General features: G+C 37.7%; 1 protein-coding gene across 4 annotated transcripts in view; it reads left to right on the top strand.

Annotated features, from left to right (window-relative positions):
• Positions 1-23,764, top strand: part of LOC149544918 (folylpolyglutamate synthase-like) — a 186,898-nt gene extending 163,134 nt beyond the window's left edge. For 3 of the 4 annotated variants that reach the window (XM_089795462.1, XM_089795463.1, XM_089795464.1), the window contains exons 11-16: positions 19,332-19,496; positions 19,615-19,962; positions 20,066-20,144; positions 20,950-21,108; positions 21,427-21,617; positions 23,260-23,764. In XM_089795462.1, coding sequence (XP_089651588.1) covers positions 19,332-19,496; positions 19,615-19,962; positions 20,066-20,144; positions 20,950-21,108; positions 21,427-21,617; positions 23,260-23,319 — 1,002 coding nt within the window. In that variant the 3' untranslated portion in view covers positions 23,320-23,764. Of the gene's footprint in view, positions 1-19,331; positions 19,497-19,614; positions 19,963-20,065; positions 20,145-20,949; positions 21,109-21,426; positions 21,618-21,766; positions 21,874-23,259 lie in introns of all 4 variants that reach the window. The other variant, XR_016355077.1, reaches the window with a different exon arrangement.
• Positions 23,765-25,730: the final 1,966 nt, after the last annotated feature.

Raw genomic sequence — 25,730 nt, 5'->3', positions numbered from 1 at the left:
TCGATTTGGGGTTTTTTTTGACCACTTGAATATGATGCCAATATTTGATTTGCACCAGCAAGCTTCAATATTGACCATGCAAAAAAAATCTCTCCAGTGGCTATTCAATGAAACTTCTATGGCTTTGATACCATGTAAGAATTTGGTATAGCTCTGATACCATGTAAGAATTTTCCTAAGGTAATAATTCAATGCCAAGATCAAGAAACTCAGTAAATAGCACGAGAGACAAATGATGATCAAATGGATATCAGAGGATTGGATATCAAATAATTGTATATCAGATGATTGGATAATTGGATAGTTGGATGAATACATCATAGAGGGTGCCTGTATCTAAGGGCAACCGATATGTCTAGAAGTTGTACAAGAGATAAGGATTACAACTCAGCACATGTCCACCAAAGGTGGATTATCCTCCATTGAGCACAAGAGTTTGTGCGATGATGAGAAGATAAGATTATATCTCATAAAGAGATGTTGTAGACACCATGTGCTCAAATAAGTTGCTAACTCTTGTGTTGTCAACAAGATGACTCATATGACTATGCATATTCCTAAGTAAACTTAAGTAAAGTGTAATAATAATTAATTATTTACACTAACAATCCTAATATAAGTTGCTCCAATGAAAGGTCACGACACCTTGGCAACTTAAGACCAATCCGAAGTCACTTTCATTTTTCTCGATTGGACGAATCCAAACCTTGTAAAGCCTTTGCCAACTGCTTGTAACACCTATGGGAAAATCTCCTCTTGCCCAAAGCTCAGGATAACTGTAATAACCCCAATAGGTTATAACTTCTTCAACCACCAAAAATCTTTATACTTCAGTTGTTTGACATTTCGTCAAACACTTTGCAAGCAAGCTCTGATACCACTGTAATAACCCTCCTCAAATCTGCCCTCAAAAAATGCAGATGAAAGCTTAAGGAATTTCATCAAACAATTCACATGCAAGGGATGTATGACTGATATAGTATTTCAGCTAGCTTCAAATGACTTTTTCTTCAATTTGCATCAATGAAAATCTTGTGCTAGAAGACTACAATGGACTACACAATGACCTAACATGAGTGTGCTACTAATGTTGACAATATTCAGTGCATATATATGATCTAAGCATGAGAAATGAACACCTACAGCCAATTGACATTTTTACAAACAGTTGGTATGCAAACTAACTAGCTGATAAATAATGATATTAAATTGCTTAAATGGCACCAACAACTATTATCTTCTTAATTGCAATGAAAATTACAATGCTCATGAAATATGGCCAAGACTTTGGCATTTACATGGATTACAAAATGATAATGCTGGTATAATGCACACTTACAGCTGAAAGCTTATAACACCCTAAAAAACAATACTTAACAAAGAACCTGGTTGTAGATGGCTGTAATAATTTTCTCCTATGCTGCCCCTTCTACTTCGCTTTTTTCGAACTGCTTTTTCGGCCTGCTTTTTCGCACCCACTTTTTTCGGACAGCTTTTTCGGTTCCGCTTTTTTCGGACAGATTTTTCGTACCTGCTTTTTTCAGCCTGCTTTTTCGGTTCCACTTTTTCGGACTACTACTATGTTGAATCTCAAGACCATATCTTTCAATGGCGTCAAGATTTCCAGCTTGAAGGGATTTCGTCCTCCAAACTATTGAGACATAATCTCCAACAAATTTTCCAATTTCTTTGATATCTCCAAGCCTGCTTAAAAGAAGCTCTTTCCATTTCTTTTATAGTGTTCTCACAAGAGCTCCGTCTTTCGTTTTCTCAATGTGGGATAAAACATAACTCCCTTTATGTAACTTATGTCTCCAATGTGTTATAAAATAAAGGGGACTCTTTTAATTTAAATATTTCCCACAAACTATAGTCTATGCATTAATAAAGTTAAATATTTAAATTTAACTTTATAAAATAGCTTTGATCAATGCATAACAAATCTTATCAATGATAAACAAGTCTTCTTGTCGATTTTAAACAATTACCATCGACATACCGCTGCCACTGGATGTCCTACCATGTCCAAGATGACTTACTATAAATAGTAAGTATGCCCAAAGTTGCCTCAAAACCCCTCAGAAAGACCTGCAACTGAAATTATCTAAGCCAAATGGCCTCTAAGCCCCTTTAATGTCCTGGTTAGCCTACGGGACCGTGGGGAAATAGGCTAACGACAACATCATGCTATGAATGCTAAAAAGGGGACATTACAATAACCTATAGTATTATTCAAGTTCAAGTTGATGTCTCTAAGCAATAGTTATTTTGAAATTGCTCACATACTTCAAGTTGAGGAATCCTTTCTCAGGGGTTAGTAATGATGATAAGTCGTAACTTCCACAATATATTGCATCAATCTATTGATCAATAGGACTTTGAAAATATGCATTATAACTCATGATCACTTGATGATAATTGTAGTCCTCTATATATCAAAATTATTCTTATTACCACTTCTCTTATATATAAAGATTCAAAATGGTAGTTCTATTCAGAAATTACAAACGATGACATTTGCAAGCAATATCATCACTGAGTTCCATATTCATGATGTGATCAAATCTGAATTAAGTGGCAACTAGATTGTGATTCCAATATTCATCATAATGTATATACTTGTAGTCTTAACGTCATCGTATCACCATCCGCTAGAACTTCATGTGGAGGTATCATTTTGATAAATCTTGGTTTACATTCCATACAAAAATATCGACCCTCATTGTTAATTTAGGATTGTAGCAAATTCAATAGCACTACTTGTGATATTTGTGCTTTCAGTGATGCCTCTTGTATTTATATTGTGGATGAGACAAGGAGAGACATGTCCCTTCATGGGACATGTCTATTCATTAACACATATTGTTTCATAATTTATGATTAGTAATTTTTAGACAATTGTTAATTATATATATACACACACACACATATACACTAATTGTCTAATGATTCCTAATTGAAATGATTAACTAGTAATCTTAACATTATATCTCATGGTTAAATCAATCCGATTGAAGCTACAACATTTATTGTTAATTCTGTAACTTCGATCTCATACTGATCTGATTTTACAGATCATACTGATTATGTAATGCATGTATATCCTCATTTGGATTCGCCTCTTTAATATGTCTTAGATTGTTAACCTTATCGGCGACCTTCCTAGGAGCATTTATTAATGTTTCTTTTCATGATTGTTGTTATTATATTTACTAACAAATGATGTTAACTAGGAGACGCCAATCTTGGAGTATAATAACTAAGTTATATATAAGGGCCAACCTAGGAAGAGACATTTCCTTTCTAAGGACATTCCTCCTCTTGGGTGCATTATAAATATAAGGTTAGAATGAGGTTAGAGAACACACAATACAAAATAAAGTCTGCTTCTCTACATTTCTGCCTTATATGAATTATTGTAGAGTAAGAACATTTCCAGAATTGAGATTATAACATTGAAGACACTTCATATAAGTCTGATATAGAAGATCATCTTCAGCAAGCAACCAAGAAGGTATTATTTCAGTCTGATTAATAGCAGAAATTACAGAAACTTTACATTGACACTCCCTCTTAGCTAGGGAGGATTGCTATAAAATTAACACACCTTGCCCTCAAATAATACCAAGAGATATCATGTCAATATGATATTCTCGAAATGGTGTATTTAAGGATATCAACATATACCCACCATTTAGATATCATCTCATGATATTAGGACTAATGACCTTAGAATATCAAGTTGCATGATATTCACCAAATACTCAAAATGTTCATAAGGTATGTCAGTCTATGATACTTACCATAGGAACATTATACTCATGGTTTTTTTAAGGATGTTAATCCACCATGACATATCTATACAATACAACTCATAGATATCTATGTGGTGATATCTATCTCTTAGTTGATTGATTTACAAGGTATAATCTATCACAATCTGCTTAGACATCAACCAAATGATATCCATCATGATAGAAGGTTAGACTATCATCACCTTACTATAGTGACCACAAATAAACATCAATTAAAGCTGGTCAACTTCCACTATCTTTCTATAGAGTCATTTAGTAACTCCCATGACATCCATCATGAACATTTCCAGAGGGTGGAATAAAAGCTTTCACCTCAAACTTCTCTCTCATCGAGAAGGATGCATGAAAGTACATGTCAGGTAATCACTGATGCTGAGGCTCCCTCTCACTAAAGGCTTCCATCTATAACTCCAATCTTGTTTTCAATAATGTACAAACTTCACTTTGGCAGAAGGCTTGGAGATATATCGCTTGTCAAATCTTTAGTGATAATGTACTCTTAAAAAAAGTAACGAGAATTGGGATTGGATCGGAATCGGCAAGGCCGAATCGAATCGTGAATCGACCATGAATCGGCTGTGAATCGACAAATTAAAAAAAACCCTTTAAATTTAGAGATTTTAACAATTTAAAATTTATTTCATGCACTCTTTATTGAATATAACTTAGACACATTATAACATCATCAAATAGAAGTTAACATACATAAACATGAAACATAAATGATAAATCCATCACGTACATAACTATGTTACACGAAAAATGTAAATTGTAGGCTGTAATTGAAGTAAATAGAAATCATATGATCATAATGATTCAAAGTTGAAAAACACAAAAATCCTTGCTCTGGATGGTTCCATAAATGGCACATTTGAAATATTAGATACACAATAAATTACTTGACATTCTTATTACTTTGCTGACGCAACAGTTTTGACTTTTATCACTGCATAGGCATATACACACAACAACTTGAGTCTTTTTATTGCTGTTGATCAAACTTGGGAGATTTTATTGTTTTTGCTGATTAGTTCTTAACTTTTGTTGCTAGATCCTTAGATTTATCAGGTTCCATGTGTATGTCTCTGCTTGTATATTGAATTGTTCATACTAATTGTTGAGTATCTTACTGATTTCATCCTCTTATTTTATTACATATTAATAGTGCAAAACTGGTTGTTGTACATGGCATGATGTGTATGTAGTATTACGTTTTTCCACTAATACTTCATGATATGCTGACTGGAATATTTTTCTTGCTACAATATTTTTATTGTGTACATTATATCCTTCAACACTTCTTTGATACTGGGCAATATTCCATCACCTGTATGCTTACATAAAGAATGCGATACATATACCTTCAGTGCCACATTTAATAGATGAGTCTCTAGCGATGTTGTTCCTATTCTAGATTTGGTAAGTGAAGTATATATAGTAATATACACAATGCCATGCATGTTATTTTTGTTTTGTCTATGTTTTTATGACTCTTGCAAGTCTACTCAAACATACCATGAATGATGATTCTTTAATCCTTTGTATGTTTCTTTAATTACTTTATGCATTGCCTTGCCGATTCATGGAGCCGATTCAGGCGATTTTTTTCATGAATTGCATGAATCGGTGATTCAAGCAACTCATGAGAAAAAATCGACTGATCTGATTCACGACTCATGAAAAATCGCCTAGGTTGAATCGAATTGGCAAACCAACAATTCAGGCGATTTCATGGCGATTCTTGGAACTCTGCTCTTAAATCAATAATATTCCAAGTATCCATCTACAGTTTAGGCATTTGCATAAAGACCTTTTAGTTTGCACATGGAACTTCATCTCATGAATCATAGTCCTTTGACTGCTACAGTTTCTTGATCATTGGAGAATCCATCTCAACATGGTACAATCTGAATAAATATGATCAAAGATCATAAAAAATCCCATTGTAGTATGCTCTCTCATTTGGAAGCGCCCCCCATCTTAACTTTATTTCATATTCCCAGATGTTATTCCCCACAAAAATGCATCAGCAACATTCCCCCTATCCTTTCCTAGAAGAACATCCCTACACATCCTCCTCCTTGATACAAGCTGCTCTGGCGAAGGTCCATATGCATCAAATCAAAAAATGCCTCCATATAAGCATTTGTCAAACAATGGGAATGGAACATTTGTTATTATTTTCCACCACAATTTAAAATTCCCACTCTTATATTGTTGAAAGATTTTGTGTCACATCAAACATGGCAAACTTCTTTTCTTTGGATAGATCTTTGAACCTTAGTCTATTTGCACTATGAGAGGAGGAAATAGAAGCAATCAAGTCGAGCTTTCAGCTCTGGTTAACAAACATGACGATTCTTGAGGGAAGCGTTCAATGATTGGTTCATTTATAATCAAATATGGAATGCTATCGTTTATGAGATGTTTATGTCTAAAGCTCCATCAATGATCTTTGTCCACTACAAACTTCAAAGTATGACTCAATAAGGGATATCATAGAGCTAAAGTCCAAGTATCATATATAATATCTTTGGTCCAATGATTTGATCTCCTTGTTATACATTGCAACTCACAGGGGTAATAGGATAGATAGTTTTGACAATCTTACTTCAGCAACTTCAATTTTAAGGTTCTTGCAAATGAATGTTGTAATCTTCTGAAGCCAATCTCTGTCTGGAGATGATTCCTATTCGGAGGTGTTTTCTCTTTGGAGGTGCTCTGATACCAATGTAATGTTTTGTTCCAAACAAGAAAGAAAGCTTCAAATTTGCTTGTTGTATGGTGTAAACTAGGAGATCATATGGTATTTATTATGAGACTGTACAATGTAGGTTAGAACATTATACGGTATGTAATGGTCACCCTTGGATGTCCCAAAAAAACTAAACCAAATTGCTGAAAGGAATTATGTCAAACAGTTTGCATTCAACTTCTTATTTCTCCGTTTAATGTTTTAAACCCCTTATAATTCCGGAAATCAAACATTTATTGTTTGTTGTGTTTCGTGCATGGAATTGGTATCAATCAACATAAACAAGAAAGCAACTACAATGATATGCAAAGTGGAAATGAACTGCTGCTAACAAAATGTTATTTTCAGAATTCATAAAATCAAATACATAGCAGATTTATCAACTCACTAATTACTTCAGCAATATTGTCATAATACTCCAGCCCATGCTTACGAACTTGCTGCTACAATACTTTGTCCTCCAATCAGTCCACTACCTTCATAATACCATTCCCTCCAAGCGGCATAAGCGTCGGACAAGTAGTGAAGAAGATATGAGCAAAATATCAAATCTGCCTGTAGCCGGAAATGCAACTAAACTGCCTGATAATGAAGCCAATAAGAAAGAATTCCAAAGGCCAAACCCCAAGGGAATGACGTCTAGAATGTTACAAGAGAGGATAGACGTCCTCAAATGCCAAAAACAAAGCTGCAACTCACACACCAATTTCTTCTCATATTCAACCTGCCTAATGAAGCCACAAATGCTTCATTTTATTCTATTCCCACGGGTCCCCTCAACTCATATGGGCAATGTGGGATAAAAGATGTGTAATATAAAACATATATTAAAATACCCCTTATGTCTCCCTTGGGTACACATCACTACAAAATATATATTAAAGTAACACTTTAATATTTTACAATTAAATTAGACGTTACTTTAATAAAACTTCAGGCATTAAAATGTATTAGCAATCGGACTCCGAATAATGCGAGTGATAGCTCATCGAAAAGCTCTCACCGAGGAGTATCGAGTCCAATCACCAAAATTGACCTGCACTGTGTCCTGCCGACTTACTAAAAATAGTAAGTATGCCTGAAACTAAGTAAATCAACTTCGTTTTGGCCCAAACTGGAAATGACTAGGCCAAAACACTCCAAGATCCCATTAAACCCTTCGTTAGCCCTCGGGACCATGTAGAACAAGGCTAACGCGCACACACTTGGTCAACTGCTAAAATGGGGACATTACAGTCCGCCCCCCTTGAAATTGCTTGTCCTCAAGCAACCTCAGTCCAGCCTGCTGAATAACCTGCTCACTCTCCCATGTAGAATCTTCCTCCGGCAGGTCTTTCCATTTGACCAAATACTCCTTCACTATCCTGTTGCTAAGCTTCCTCTCTCTGGTATCCACAATAGCCTCAGGTACTAACACAAGCTTCCCCTCCTCATCCAAAGGGGGTAAATCTGCAGAAGGCACTACACTCTGACCAATGGCTTTCTTAAGCCTAGACACATGAAACACATTGTGCACTCGATTGCGCTCTGGAAGCTCAAGCTCATAGGCGACTTTGCCCACTTTGCGAATCACCCTGTAGGGACCATAAAATCTAGGTTTCAACTTTTCAGCTCCGCTCTTCTTGAGCGATGACTGTCTATATGGTTGTAGCCTCAAGTAAACCATATCCCCTACCTCGAAGCTACGCTCTATTCGGTGCTGATCAGCATACAATTTCTGTTGATTCTGGGCCTGTTGTATATTCTCTTTGAGCACTTTCAGGATGTCCTGACTATCCTGCAATAAGTTTTTGGCTTTGGGCACTCTACTGTCCCCCAAAACTAAATCCATGAAGCTAGGGGCTTCATAACCATAGAGTGCCATGAAAGGAGTCATCTTGATGGACATATGATAAGTGGTGTTATAACAATACTCTCCCATATGCAACCATCTGATCCAAGCCTTTTGTTGTGTAGTTACATAGTTCCTCAAATATCCTTCCGACCATTTATTCACAATCTCTGTTTGCCCATCTGTTTGCGGATGATAACTAGTGCTAGGTGTAAGATCTGTACCACACAACCTAAACAACTCTTGCCAAAAAACACTCATAAACTTACTATCCCGGTCGCTGACAATGAATCTGGGCAGCCCATGTAACTTGAATATCTCTTTAAAGAAAAGATCTGCCACCTGTGCTGCTGTGTAAGTGGACGGAATAGCAAAGAAGTGAGCAAACTTCGTCAAGCGGTCCACCACCACATAGATGCAATCCCTTCCCTGCACTCGTGGTAAACCAGTGATGAAGTCCATCGAAATACTTTCCCATTTCCTATCAGGAATGGGCAAGGGCTGTAATAAACCTGCAGGAAATGTGTGTTCTCCCTTATTCTGTTGACAAACCATACACTCCCTGACATACCTCTGAACATCATCCTTGAGCCCTTTCCATGAAAACCGCTCTTGGATCTGCTTGTAGGTCTTGAAGACCCCCGGATGTCCTGCTGTGGGTGCATCATGAAATGCCTTCAATATCGCCTCTCTCAAATGTGATGACGGAATCAAATAAACCCTGTCCTGAACTCTGATCAATCCATCTATCACCTCATAGCGATCATCCTGTATGGTACCTGAAATCAATCCAGAAGCCCAAGCATCTCCGACATACTCTGCTATAATCCGATCTCTCCAATCTCCTGAAATCTCTGCCAGAGCACATAAGTGAGGTCTCCGAGATAAGGCATCAGCCACCACATTTTTCTTACCTTTGACAAACTCTATGTCAAAGTCATAAGCCTGCAATTTAGTCACCCATTTTTGTTGCCGGTCATTAAGATCACGCTGGCTCATGAAGTATTTAATACTGTTGTGATCAGTCTTGATCACAAAACGTCCACCTACCAAATATGATCGAAATTTGGCTAATGCATGCATTATGGCCAACATCTCCCGGTCATAGACAGAATAACTTTTCTCAACTCCTCGGAGCTTCCTACTCTCGAATGCAATGGGATGCTTCTCCTGCATCAATACTGCTCCAATCCCATCACCTGATGCATCACAATGAAGCTCAAAAGGCTTTGTGAAATCCGGTAGAGCTAGAACTGGACATGAAGACATTACCTGCTTGAAATGCTCAAAACACCTCTGTGCTGCCCCTGTCCACACGAAGGCTCCTTTCCTGGTAAGATCTGTCAAGGGTGTAGCAATCTGTGAGAATCCCTTAACAAACCTTCTATAAAAACCACATAAACCAAAGAATCCCTTAAGCTGTGTAAGGTTTGTGGGAGTAGGCCACTCTACAATAGCTCTAATCTTTTCGGGATCAACCCGAACGCCATCTGCACTAATGATATGCCTCAGGTAAAGGAGCTCAGTCATGCCAAACTCACATTTAGATTCCTTGGCATACAATGACTCTCTTTCCAGAATAGATAACACCTCCTCCAGATGATGTAAGTGCTCCTCCCAGGTCTTACTGAAGACCAAGATGTCATCAAAGAAGATCAAGACAAATCTCCTCAGCTGCTTCCTGAATACCTGGTTCATACAACTTTGAAATGTAGCAGGTGCATTGGTTAGACCAAATGGCATAACCATGAACTCAAAGTGGCCATAGTGACATCGAAAGGCTGTTTTCTTAATGTCCTTTGCTCTCATCCTGATCTGATGGTATCCGAATCGCAAATCAATTTTGGTGAAGAAGCATGCCCCATGCAACTCATCAATCAGCTCATCAATCCTAGGAATGGGATACCTGTTTTTAATTGTTTTCTTATTCAGTGCCCTGTAATCGATGCACATGCGCATTGTCCCATCCTTCTTCTTTACCAATACTACTGCTGAAGCAAAAGGGCTCTTACTGGGCCTGATATGCCCCATCTCCAACAAATCCTTAATCGCCTTCTCTATCTCATCCTTGTGTTTCTTAGGATGACGATAGGGAGTAATCATAACTGGTTTGGCTCCCTCCTCGAGCTCAATAACATGTTCCATCCCTCTGTCAGGAGGAACCCCATGAGGAATATTGCTAAATACTTTAGCGTGTCTATCAAGTATCTTCTGGACATCTAGTGGATGACTCTTTTCTTGTGGCTCTGGTGAAGTTGGCATAATGTGGCACTCTGCCGCCCACTCTATGTCATCATGACAAAAAAGTCTCTGCATTCTCCTCAAGGACACTATTCTGCAACCTCCATCTGAAAGCCCTCTAAGTACCACAGTTCTCCCCTCATGCTGGAATCTCATCTCCAATTTCGCTAGATTGAGTGTGAACTCAACTAGTGAAGCCATCCATGTCATGCCGAGGATGACATCATAATCTCCCATGTCCACAACATAGAACTCATCTTCCAACTCGTAGCCATCTCCAAACCTGATGCGAAGATTAGATATCTTCCGAGTGCATAATAACTTATCACCGTTAGCCACCATGACTCTAAACCCATCATGCTCCTCTGTCTGTAACCCTCTCCTGGCTACCAACTGTGCATCTATGAAGTTATGTGTAGCCCCAGTGTCAATAAGGATATCACTTTCTGCCCTTGGATAGTACCCTTGACCTTAAATGTGATTGCCTTTTGGGCCCCTGTCAAGCGTGCCAACGATCTATCATCCTTAGGAATGTTGCTCTCCTCTATAGTGTTACCCTCATCTGAATCGGAGTGCTGATCCTCCCCTTCTGACTCTGACTCTTCTGCTGAAAAATACTCCATTTGATTTGCCTTAGCCTTGAGAGAACATTTATGAGATAAGTCCCAAGGCTCTCTACAATGGAAGCACAGCTTCTTCTTTCGAAGTTCATTCAAGGTTTCATTGTCTAGTCCTTTTGATCCTTCTTTGGGTTTGCTATACTCTTTCTGAAATGATTTTTTGTCTTTGTCCTTGCGGTAGGAAGAATCTGTTCAATGGTTTTTTCCTTTGTATACCGAAGGGGCTAAATCTCGTGCCTTTTTAGTTGCTTCAGCTAACGTGAGTGGATCATGTCCCTTCACCCAACCTCGTAATGGATCAGCAAGACCATCACAAAATAACACCACCAATCTCCTAGGAGAGATATCAGTAACAAGTACAGACAAGCGCTGAAACTCGGCAATGTAAGCATCCACAGAACCTGACTGTTTTAACTGTGCTAGCTCCTTGAAATGTAACTCGGGATCCTTAGTGTCAAATCTCCCAATCAATGTTTCGGTGAATTCCTCATAAGATGTAATCTGATTATGCCCCAAAGTCACCATGCCATGATGCCACCATTCATGTGCAACGCCATCCAAGTGCATAGCCGCATACTTGATAGCCTCCTCCTTAGGCATAGGATTAAGCTGCAAGTATGTATCTACCTTCTGCAACCAAGCTCGTGCAGTCATCTTCCCTGAAGCATCATAATAAGGTAAAGAAAGTTTTCCAACTTTCTTCCTCAGCTCAAAGTTTTGATTCCTCTCTCCTGCTTTAGGCATGTGTCTCATCCTCAAGTCCATATAATCTCTAAGAGAAATATCCGCCTGAAACTCTGGTCCACTAGCCTCCCAGTCCCTCCTGAACTGATCCTGTAACTCGGTAATCTGCGGTTCGTTTACTGGATGAATCGGATCTCTGGGTGGAAAAGTGGGTAGAAGAGGTCTCGAGCTCACAGTCCGTGCTGGGCGTGCAACGTGTCTAAAGTTATCAACCTCATTCCCATTGTTGCCGTGTCCATTATTACCATTAATGTTATTCTCAGGACCATTGTTGTTGCCTTGGCCTTCATGGTTATTGTTTCCCCCGTTGTTATTGTTTCCCTCGTTGTTATTGTTTCTGTTGTTGGCATCACCTGGATTAATATTGACACCCATCTGTCTAGCCATGAGCTGCAACATCATGTCCATTCGCCTATTCTGCTCCTGCTGCATACGCTGCCCCTGCTCTAATGTATCCAGTAACTGTCGGAACAGTACCTCCCCTTGATCTGGACCAGCATTTCTGCCTCCGCCTAATCCTGTATTCCTGTCATCTCGATCACCCATATTATTGTCCTGATCACAGAATATCTCCTCTGTGTCTGTATGGTTGAATTCAATGTCCCCCTGCACGGATGTACTAGACTGTTTGCTTTGCAAGTCTGAAATCCTATTTTGTCTTGCTCTGGTATCGCGGAAATTATAAGACCCCTGTCGCATGCTCAAACATAAATGCTTAGCCTGTGTTTTTTTTACTTACTTTTTCCCTCTATCCGGCTGTTCCAAATTCCCTATAAGACCTCCACAGGATGGCAGGACTTATAGCTCTGATACCACTGTAATGGTCACCCTTGGATGTCCCAAAAAAACTAAACCAAATTGCTGAAAGGAATTATGTCAAACAGTTTGCATTCAACTTCTTATTTCTCCGTTTAATGTTTTAAACCCCTTATAATTCCGGAAATCAAACATTTATTGTTTGTTGTGTTTCGTGCATGGAATTGGTATCATACAACATAAACAAGAAAGCAACTACAATGATATGCAAGGTGGAAATGAACTGCTGCTAACAAAATGTTATTTTCAGAATTCATAAAATCAAATACATAGCAGATTTATCAACTCACTAATTACTTCAGCAATATTGTCATAATACTCCAGCCCATGCTTACGAACTTGCTGCTACAATACTTTGTCCTCCAATCAGTCCACTACCTTCATAATACCATTCCCTCCAAGCGGCATAAGCGTCGGACAAGTAGTGAAGAAGATATGAGCAAAATATCAAATCTGCCTGTAGCCGGAAATGCAACTAAACTGCCTGATAATGAAGCCAATAAGAAAGAATTCCAAAGGCCAAACCCCAAGGGAATGACGTCTAGAATGTTACAAGAGAGGATAGACGTCCTCAAATGCCAAAAACAAAGCTGCAACTCACACACCAATTTCTTCTCATATTCAACCTGCCTAATGAAGCCACAAATGCTTCATTTTATTCTATTCCCACGGGTCCCCTCAACTCATATGGGCAATGTGGGATAAAAGATGTGTAATATAAAACATATATTAAAATACCCCTTATGTCTCCCTTGGGTACACATCACCACAAAATATATATTAAAGTAACACTTTAATATTTTACAATTAAATTAGACGTTACTTTAATAAAACTTCAGGCATTAAAATGTATCAGCAATCGGACTCCGAATAATGCGAGTGATAGCTCATCGAAAAGCTCTCACCGAGGAGTATCGAGTCCAATCACCAAAATTGACCTGCACTGTGTCCTGCCGACTTACTAAAAATAGTAAGTATGCCTGAAACTAAGTAAATCAACTTCGTTTTGGCCCAAACTGGAAATGACTAGGCCAAAACACTCCAAGATCCCATTAAACCCTTCGTTAGCCCTCGGGACCATGTAGAACAAGGCTAACGCGCATACACTTGGTCAACTGCTAAAATGGGGACATTACACGGTATGAATGTGTGATCGTATGGTGGTACTATAGTGGTTGTACGGTGGAGTACAGTGGGAAATGATGGTGTAAAATGATAAATTGGAGGTGGTGTTCCGAAGTATGCTGCAACGTGTGAAACTGAATGCCGTACAGAGATTTTAGAGGATTTGTATGGTGATTTCAAGCCAGAATTAGTTCAAAATGCATTAAAATACTCTAATCAAGAATGGGTCAACAATAGGAGGATTGGAATGCCAATAGATATGCACTACGATATCAATCGGATGACAAATATAATCAAACATTCACTAACAAGATATTCGCAAAGGAAAATGGATGCGTGCAAATGTTAGCGAACATAGGATTTATATTATTAGATAAAGATGGCGCTCTAGATGTGGTAGATCCAAAGCAAAGCAATACATAGACAAAATAGTGTGAGGGTTCAATCTCATTGAAACCACAAGAGCCAAGTAGGGAAGATCTTTCACTTCCTAAATGCCGAACAATACAAAACTCCAACAGGAATTTGCAGTGTAAAGAAATAATCCAAAAATGCATACCAACAAATATACTACCCGCCGGTCATAAATACCCATCGAAAGAAAACTCCCGAGGTGCACAACAAGTGCTAACACAACAACAAATACCAACGAACAAAATAAAGGATGGGCCCAAGATATACATAAATCAATCAGAACCCCAAAATACAATTTTTATTTTAATAACTTGGGCCCAACATTTATTAATTAAAGCAATTAATTGAAGGTCCTCTTTTTTTTATTATAAAATTTAAATTTTGGGACAAATTAATTAATTAATTAAAATTATTACAATAAAATTTGGGAATATGACAAATCCTCGCTACCTAAAGATTGCTTGTCCTCAAGTAATTTGCTATCCAATTCACACCATCAAATCCTAGATCCCAAATCAAACACATAGGTAGAGCATGTGAGTCGACATGAAACCTTAATTGTACAGTGGTCCAACTTCTGCTGCACCACTTTGATATAAACATTGTCATACCCTTCACTATGATGCGAATGATGCCAATCAATGAAATAATTCATGTCCTCATGTTCAAAAATCTCTTTGGGTGTGGTCATAGGCACAAGCGTTGATGCTGGCACAAATGTAGACACTATCACGTCTACAACGACCACTATTAAATTCTTGACTGGCAAATGCCCTTTGGATAAACCCTGTAGAATATTGTCATTGGAAAAATACCCGACGGACAAAGGCTAAGTAAAGGGACCCTTGGTCATGATTAGCTCGTTGAAGGGAGCCTTGATTGTTAGTACCTCATCAGAAGGATCTTCAACTGTGAGTACCTTATCGAAGGGAACCTCAACATAGAGAGACTTGATGACGGTATGCAGACTGTACAATAGGTAGGTGGTACAATCAATAAGTCAATGTACATCAATGAAGGGAGCCCCGGTGGAAAATATGTTGGCGAAGGGGGTTTGAGCCGTAAGTACCTTGGCGACAGGAGCCTTGGTGGAGGGTGCCTTGATGAAGGGAGCCTCAGCCAAGAGTACCTTAGTGAAGGGAACCTTGATGGAGAGTAACTTGGCAAAGGGAACCTCGGCGAAGGCAACCTCTACAGAGAGAGCCTCGACGAAGAGTACCTCAGTGACTATCATGTCCCCTTCTCAACACTAGAGAGATGGGCGCCAATTTAATCTATCTCCACATCCAGATAGATTAATAATATTATTTGGCAGGATGTCTACCACTCACAACAGGAGTTTAATTTAATTTACTTTAGAACTTTATTTAAGTGGGAGGAATTAAGTCATTTTTAATGTTATGAGTTATTTACTTTATAAAATGACTTTAAGTGACTACAGGACGAAAATGAAGTTTAATCCCACATTCCTTGCTCCTTGTGTTTTTCCCTCACTTCGAGGCTATAAAGGAGGGCTTGCATTGGGATTAACAACATACAAGAATTCATGAATTGTGACTGGTCTGAGACATTGAGGACGAAACCCCTCAAGTCTAGAAAACACTAAGGGAGTTGGACGTAGCCCCAATCTTCCTCCATTTTTCAGTTTGCTTTGGGGTGGGCAGAAGTCGGCAATGGCAAGAAGATAAGTAAGTTCAGTTGTTTATTTATATCCGGAAAGAATAGTTATATACAGGTGACTACTCGCAGGGTGACTTGATTTATTAAACTAGCACCAGTTAATGCCATACGGCTGAGACAGTAACTACTGGAAAAACGCATTGTATTTATCCACTGGCTGAGCTCCTTCTTGGTTCGGTTTCCACCATTCACGTGTTGGAAGGAATGTTTGTAATAGTGAAGTTGGAGGCCAACAGATTTGAGCCACGGCTTTTATACAAAGACAGACCTTAGCGTAGAGTTTCCAGTATCCATGACAGGCAGGCAAAGAGGTATTCCAAGTTGGGAAAAAGAACTTCCTCACCCTGCAACGTTCAGTACAATAAAAACGTGAGTCGTCTCAGTCAGTGCCACGGATTATGCTATCAAAAGAGTTAACGGGAAAGGCGTGGTCTGGTGATTAATAACACTGCCAGTCGGTTATCAACAGTACTCCTGGAGACATTCTGATGCCACAATATGAATGTAACATATCACAGCAGTCTCAAAAGGAAATGAAATTTGATATATGACTCTTACGGCAGATTCTGGGTGAAGAGGTCTGTTCGACTTAGTAAAACATTCCCCTTTTGAGTTTGTTTATGAACTGGCTGTTTGTTTTTAATTGTTGAATATTATTTTTAAGCTTGTGGCCTCGTTCAGATTCAAGTTGGGTAAAAAGAATGTTTTGCACTGTGGAATCAGTTTGTTCTTGATCTGATATAAAACTTCTTCCAGTACTGTTTAAGTCACTTAATAATTTCTAACTGTGGTCTGCTGCCAACTGTTTGATGTAATGACTCTTGCAATATTCTATAGCTTGTTTTAATCTAACAAACCAGTGACCAGTATAGTGATTTTAAGTTTACTTCAGAGGGTCTGTGATCTGTTTGATGAAATTATTACCTCAAATACACACCAGCATTTGTCACAAATTTAAGGTCGGAATATTACAGCGACAGAAGGAACCTCGGCAACAAACTAAATTCTAGCTATGGATAGAACCTTGGTGGAACACAAAACCCCGGCTTAAGCCTAAACGATGGACAAAACCTCAACAGTGAACAATGCCTTAGTGACATACATGGGGACAAATGTAGCCTTTGCGACAGATGTAGCCACAATGATAGACACAATGGCAATGGAGGAAACCACAAAAACTACAATGGGCACAACTATGACTACAATGATGATGATAGACAACCACAACGACGAGGTGAAAAACATAGACTTGGCAATAGACATATACTCAGTGATGGACACAGACTTGGCAATGGACATAGACTTGATGACGGTGATGAACACAACGATTGTGATGGACATAGACTCGACAATGGACACGACGACGACAACAGGCACAATGATGGTGACAAACACAGACTTGACAACAGAGCTATCAAAGCTATCAGATTTCCACAATCCATAAATATTGAATATGATTTCTGGGAAAGATTGTGTAAGTTTATTTCCATCAACGTTTCGGATCATACTACATGATCCATCGTCAGGATGCAAGAGAGTCAAGGAAAACAGACCTATCAACAATGATGACAATGGACACAATGATGGTGACGACAAACATGATGGCAACAGATAGAACGATGGCGACAAACACAACTATGGTGATAGACACGTGCAATGATGGACACAACGATGGTGATGACAATGGAAACGATGATGGTGACGGACACAGACTCGTGATGGTGATAGACACAATGATGGTGACGAAAATGATGATGGTGATGGACACAACGACGACAATAGACATGGCAACGATGATGACAATGGACACAATGACGGTGACGGACATAGACTCGATGATGGACACAACAACAACAAATATAAGGACAGTGATGGACACAATGACGACGATAGACACACTTAGTGATGAACACAATGACAGTGATGATAACAGACATAATGATGGTGACAGATACAGACTTGGCGACAGATATGGTGATGACAACGGACATAACTACAGTGATGGACACAACCATATTGACGAACATGAAGTAGGGAGGGACACAACCATGGCGACATATACAACCACGATGAACAAGGCCTTGGCGATAGTCAACCACAACGATGGATGCACAACCTTGGTGACAGACATGACCACAACAATGGACATAGCATTAGTGACAAACACACAACCTCGACAACAAGCATGACCTTGGTGACGAACACAACCTCGATGACAGATTGAGCTTGGTTAACAGACATCGCTTCTACGATGTACACATGTATTTAAGCTCCAAAACTCCCGGATCTGAATCTTTTCTGAACTTCTGACAGTGAGTTGTGGAATAGAATGACAAAAGGAACAAAACCAATAAATCTCCCCAAAAAAAGGAGAGTCAAGGACTAGGTTGACTTGGAAGGATGTCCTATAACTAGGTTGACATAGTCCAGAAACCAAGGGTTTGAAGAATTTCAGCATGGTGGAGTTGTGAAATCTACACAGGCTTCAACAGTTTGATTTGGTGAAACAGCAAACTAGTTGTGCAATCCAAATCTGGCTTTATACAGAAGCCATGTTTGAGTTGAAGGGTGAAGAATTGATGTTTTGAATGCAAAGATATCTCAGGAATTGCTACAGGTTGAAGGAATTATTCTGCATGTCAAGTTTTCAGCAATAAGAAATTGGCACGACTCATCAACAAGGCAGCCGTAGTCCCATATAGCAGCTACATGATGCAAGATTAACACAGATGTCTGCAAGGGTATGATTAGAAGGATAGACTCTCTGTTGCATTTCTTCAACCCAACTGATAGCTGCAATTCCATTTGGATGCCATTACTCCTGCATTATTATTCAGGTTCTTCGTAACAGCTATTAATTTATTTCAGATTTGATATCTACAATCGATATTTATTGCGTATATTAATAATTTAAATAAGGCACTCTTAGGCTGGCATTTGCAAGTTCTCAGATTACCTTTCATGTATTGTTTTCATTTTCAAAAGATCAAAAAGCATACATTTCAAGTAATCAAAAAGGTGTTTAAAGTTAAACATTGCAAAAGCCATACAAGAATCAGGACTTGCATGCTAAGTGTTTGACAAAATATCAAACAAACAAATGTTGAAACAAATCAGCATTTCTCGGAGTTTGAACCTGCAGGAGTTCATACAACTTGTCTTTTAAGTCTTCTTAACATCTCAGTTTTTTTGTGCAATAAATTCAGTTTTAACTTTTCATTCTATAACTTCTTCAATTTTTGTAGTGTGGCTTTACTAACATTTTCTAATGTTCAATTTGAATGATGCAGATTTCTCTCCAAGTAGCACTGCCAGTGAGGATTTCAAGTCTAGGTGGTTTTAACCTAGGATTGGCTGGGGATCACCAATATATAAATGCAGGCCTGGCTGTTGCCCTCTGTTATACTTGGCTTAGTAGAACCGGGCATTCTAAAGATTTTGATCTTCCTGAGAATGTCTGTTGATGCTCATTATTTGCAATTATTTATTTTTCTCTGTTTAAAAATATGTTTTAGTTTGAAGTTGCAAATGGAAGCCCCTTGATTAACATGGGTTATGATGTTTATGTTGCAGATAGATGACGGACATTTTCCAGAGCCATTCATTAAAGGGCTCGCAATGACCAATTTTCCAGGTCGTGGACAAATTATTCTTGATCCCAACGTAAGATGCTCTGATCAACATGGTATGGAAGATGTTGAGAACGTTGATTCTAGCGAATTGATTTTCTATTTGGATGGAGCACACAGTCCAGAAAGCATGGAAGCATGTGCCATTTGGTTTTCACATGCTATAAAGGAACAGTCAATTACCCAAGTTAAGGGAGTGCCCAATTTAATCCAAAATGACAACCAACACCTATCATCAAATTTTGAGCAACAGAACTACAGCAGCAGAAAGTATAGGAAGAATACAAAGCAGGTCAGTACTACCTTCATCCTGTAGTGGCGAGTATTTAAGTTTTATGTAAATTAGATTGCAAGTTTGTTTATGGTGTTCAAACTCTCATATTCTTTGCTTGCAGATCCTAATATTTAATTGTATGGCTGAAAGGGACCCACAACTACTACTTCCTCGTCTTGTTGATACATGTGCTCTACATGGTACTGTATTTCAGATGGGAATTGCATACTGACTGAATATGTTTTTATATCTCTTGGATGAAGTTCATTGCCACAAAATAAGATCATTGCACTCTGTGTAGGCCCTCGTCAGCATGCTCATGTAACCCTGATATTATATAGGCTTGTATAGCACCTTAAATTTATTCATTTCATGTAATTCCACCCATCTATTTCAAAGGAATTTTGCTTTAAATTTTCATTTCGTGTAATTCCACTCATCTATTTCAAAGGTGTTGTGAGTTGGTTCTCTTGTTTAGGGTTATTTGAATTTCAGTTAATAATCACAATTCTTTGATTTTTCATTTGTTTCTTTTCTTTTGTGCATTATTAAATTTAATTAGGGAGACTGATTTTTGCCTAGATATCTGTTGGGAGTTAGATAATAAAGTAAAGATTAAAATAGAAGGGCTGATAAATTATTCCTCTGATTGAGAGGAATACTGAACACTAATTAAACATTTGTCATGCCAATTTCAAAGTGTATCCATTACATAAGTTTCAACAGCAGTATATATATAGCCCTTATTAACAATCCTTGTAACATATTTTAGATATCTTTGAATCGAAATTGGAAGCAACTATTTTATGATGCCTGACTACTCTCAAATGCACACTGTTTTAAAAAAGTGTAGGACATATGCAATTTGTTCCTGGGTGTTCTATCAATTGTCATTATTCGTCATTATGTTGAGCAAAGCCAGTTTTTCTTATCCCATAGGCTGAATTCACTCGAATGCAGTATTACACTGTTAATCATTATCTTAACATTTGGTGGTGTATATAGGAGTACATTTCCAAGGAGCTTTTTTTGTGCCAAATCAATTGTCATTTATGCAAGTTGGATCCAGTTTGACATCTGTAGTGAATGATTCTCCAAAAGTCAACCTTTCATGGCAGTTAGTTCTCCAAAGAACATGGGGAAATCTAATCAGCAGAGGCAAAGGTACTGATTTCTTTTTGAAGTATTTTTGTGCAATTACTTCACAATAAAATATCACTTATTAAAGGGCAATGCAAAGGAGATAAAAAAAATATTTCGTTTGGAATACATTCGATTCTCAGCTGAGAGCAAATTTTAAAGCTAATTTTATTACTTGAAGTAATCTGTAGCTTCCGTGAACACCTGCATGGTTTTGGGAATAGAGGATGGCCAAACTTTACTATTATGTTGATAATATGTTGACTGACATTTGATTTCTCAAGTCTGCGTTGCTTAATACCATCTGACTGTTGCATGTTACTGTGCACGCCTAAAAAACAGAGGTCAATGATAGGAAAGAGTCAGAACTGCCACAAATGCCTCCATCTTATGATGTTTTTCTCGATGAGTCATCACAGGAAAGCAATCCTAATCACAAGGATAATGTGTTCAGTGCAGTCATGCCTTCACTTCCAACAACAATCAAGTGGCTAAGAGAATGTGTTCAGCAAAACCGTTCTGTGCGATTGCAGGTAAATCCATGTCTATTTAAAGCTAAGTAATTATTTTTGGTTGAAGCTGTATACTGTTCTGAGGAAGCTAAAATGTGTACGGTGTTTTATACGGTAGGATAAGTGGAAGGCAGCATGTGGTTAATAGATTATTCATTTTGATTTAATAGTTGCATTTTCAAATTCTTTGTGGATAACACTCCTTTGGCAAAAATCTTCATCTTAGATACGTTTCTTATATTTCCAAATGCTATATGCACATTCCTCTAAAGAACTCGTGAGTTCCAAATGTTGTTATTGCTATTCCATTATTTAGATTTACTTATACATAATTTACTGTTTTATATATTTTAGTGTGATATTTCCTTCATCTACAATTTGAATTTTCTCAATACTTATCAATACATCTATTTTTTTGTGTAGGAAGGGTGCAGGCTCCTCTAAGCCATAGACTTCTGGTTATTGTTTTGATATTTGTTTGGAACTTTTTATGTCATGGATTTAATATTCCATGAGTTTTATATAGATCTGACAATGTTTATAAATCTAAGCACACTATTTCCTTTAACTTCAATTTTTGTTTATACTTAGGTGATCGATTTATATTGTGTATGTGATCAATAAGCTTCTATTTGGTGATGTTATTGTCAAGGTTATTTAGTAAAGGGTGAATGAAACAAGTTTTAAGTCCTTTAAAATCTCTGAATTTCTTAGGTTTTTATAATTTTTTCGCTAATTTCTTTTTGCCAAATTCAAGACTGAGGCAATTCCAACTCTTGTAACTGTGATTGATTTATTCAGTACTACACTAGCCAAAGTCTATCATTCAACATGCCTCTAACAGACTACAGTATGAGCAAGATATGTCACTGCCCAACTAGGTGACCAACAAATTGTTGAAATGCATTTGCCGTTGCACCAATATTTTGATGTGTTAATACCTGATACAAATGCCAGAGATAAAAAGATCTGTGGAAGGCATTTAGTCCATGTCCAAAATCCCAATTTTTGGAACACTTTCACCATTACATCAAAAGATAGACCTGTTATAACACAATACAAATGCCAGAGATAAACAAATCCACTGACGGTAGTTAGTCTAAACAAATCCACTGAAGGTAGTTTGTTTAGACAAATCCACGAAGGCAGTTTGTCCACGTCCCAAATTCAAATGGAGATGCTGACAAGAAGTCCAGCACAAATATAAAGAGTTACACTTGTCACAACATGAAGATAACAAAAATTTAATAACCCCAGTAAAAAGTAGTGGCTTTAGCAATCACTAAATCTTTCTCCGCTAAAATGCTCCTAAAGACTGAAGACAACACACTGCAACCCAATCTTTGACTGAATGACAAGCGATTGCCTTCAGTAATCTTCTGAAAAGAGCACAATTACTGATAACTCAACCTGAGTAGTTTCCGCCCAGCCCTTCCTCATCCAACTTACATGTCACTCCAGGCTGCACTGGTAGTTTAGGGAAGGTAAAATGAATGCTACTAACAAAAACATTATAGTTTGCCAATGTTGTTTCTTGAAAATTATAATTTATTTTTTACAAATTACTATTGAACAATTTAAATTTAGAGCTAGCCTTTCATAAAACATCGGATAGATTTGTGATTACTGATTCTTATCCTTGGATATCATTTATTTGTTACAGGTTCTTGTGACAGGATCTTTGCATCTTATTGGAGATGCAATAAGATTGTTGAAGAAATGAGCCAAAATTCGGTGGATGTCATTTTTACAATGCAGTGCGTTAGCTTATTACATTGGTAATATTTAAAGTAATTACGCGATATCAATCCTTGGGCTCACATGTAATACATGGCAAGTTATTAACTGTCAAAACCATTACACAGTAGCATAAAATTGTTTGAGGGGCACAATTGGGTCATCGATGGCTTATAAGTTGTAACAGTAAGAGCTACAATTCTTTTTATTCACGTCTTGTATTGATAAATATTCTTTGATTCTAATTTCTGCATGAGGCATCCAAGGGTAAAAACTATGAAGCATAATTATTTTATTTTTTATCTCTAGTCTTCATAGTTTGTCTTTGGTTGTCGCAGAGTTCAAACTTTTTCCATGTAGGAAATATCTGAAATGTGGCGGAACAATGACATTGTTAAATATTCTTTTTATTCGCGTCTTGTATTGATAAATATTCTTTGATTCTAATTTCTACATAAGGCATCCAAGGGTAAAAATTATGAAAGCGTAATTGTTTTATTTTATCATGAGTCTTCATAGTCGTCTTCGGTCGTGTTGCAGAGTTCAAACTTTTCCATGTAGTAAAACTCTGAAATGTGGCGGAACAATGACATTGTTAAATATTCTTTTTATTCTTGTCTTGTATTGATAAATATTCTTTGATTCTAATTTCTACATGAGGCATCCAAGGGTAAAAATTATGAAAGCATAATTATTTTATTTTATCATGAATCTTCATAGTCATCTGTCGCAGAGTTCAAACTTTTCCATGTAGGAAAAATCTGAAATGTGGTGGAACAATGACATTGTTAAGAGTCAATAAACATACATAAATAAGGAAAATTAGTTTGTGATGGGGAAGGCTAAACTAAGGACTGAATTTATATAAAACTTTTAGTGAATGGAAAATTTTCAGTAAATTATCTTAGAGAGACTTGATATAAGTAGCGTGAGTAATTAGTAAAACCAACTGAAGAGAATGGAAAGTAACCTTTATAAATCATTTGATTATTATGGGCATTCTTTAAACTATCACAATGGCATTGAATTGGCTTTTATAGTATTTGAAATAGATGACACTTATGGTCTGAAAATGGATGTGTTTTTAATGTGTTAGATTGTTGAAGTAGGTATGGTGAGACCACTATATGGTGTTTCCACCATCTCGAGGCATCGCACAAATGTCTTGGTGAGGTAGGTACGGGTGAGTTCCATCGTACTATACGAATCTCTTGGTGAGGTAGGTACGGGCGAGTTCCACCGTATGGTACAAATGACAACCTCTCGGAAGACAACCATTTATAGTGAGGCCTTTTACAGTGAGATTGGTGGTGGAGCAGTAAGACAAGAAGTACAATGAAGTTGGTACAACATTGAAGTGGTACAAATGATAGTGAAGATGGTGCTAATATGATGAGGACGATAAGCTAAAGCAAGTTCAATGTTAGTATCAGTGTGTTTGGTACGGTGACAATTTCGGTATAGTGAGAGTTTCAGTACGATGAGTGTGCACCATGTGGAGTATGGGTTTCACAGTACTAAGTCTACCAAAAGGTGATGGCGAGTATGAGTATGACGAAGACAGTACGATAAATATAGTATGATGACGTCGATGAAGCTAGTGCCAACATGATGACGAATGATGATGTTTATGGAGTAGTGTTTGCTATGGCACATGGTTCTATTGTGATCGACGATTGGACTAATGGTAGTTGGTAGACCATTTTGTAAAGTGACGTTTAACATACCAAATTTTGTAATGAATTGCAATGTGTATAAATGTCTGTGGGATTCATTAGGAATGACAAGTTGAAGTGGTGAATGGTAGAGTGTTAAAGTGGTCTAACATCAAGTTGATTGTAATGCAATTTGAGCCTATGCGAATCCATTGTTGTTTGTATGTAACATTGGTTACTATAATACAAAGAAGACACTTGGGTTCTTGGGTGGTGGGTTTTTCCCAAAAGGGTTTCCCATGTAAAATCAAGTGCTCTCTGTTTATTTTGTGTGCTTGGAATTTTCTATGTTCTTGTTTCTTCTTCTTATCTCAATATTTTGAAGTAGATTCAAACTAATTACTGTTTCCCCTATAAATTTGGCATTAGGAAGGCATTTCTACATTGTAGCTTTCTTTACAAGTAGTATCAAACCCAAACCAGTATCTCGTTATCCTTGTTGGGTAGGGTCAGTTGTTTGTGACAATTTGGTTCTAGTGAGAGTTTGCAAAGTGTTCATTTGGAAATTAAGATGGAAGGTATATTAGGGAGAATAGACATTGAAAAGTTCAATGGCACAAACTTTTAGTTGTGGAAACTTAAAGTTGAAGATATCTTGGTTGAGCAAGATCTATGGATCATTGTTTTTGCCACAAGTTGTTGGGCATGTCTAACATCCCCTTTTCTTGGCCTTAGCTAACAA

Source organism: Cupressus sempervirens, chromosome 8, assembly GCF_028749045.1.
Source record: "Cupressus sempervirens isolate cs-2001-9-10 chromosome 8, ASM2874904v1, whole genome shotgun sequence".
Classification (NCBI taxonomy): domain Eukaryota; kingdom Viridiplantae; phylum Streptophyta; class Pinopsida; order Cupressales; family Cupressaceae; genus Cupressus; species Cupressus sempervirens.
The sequence above is the reverse complement of the archived record's forward strand: the minus strand, read 5'-3'. Positions and strand labels throughout refer to the sequence as shown.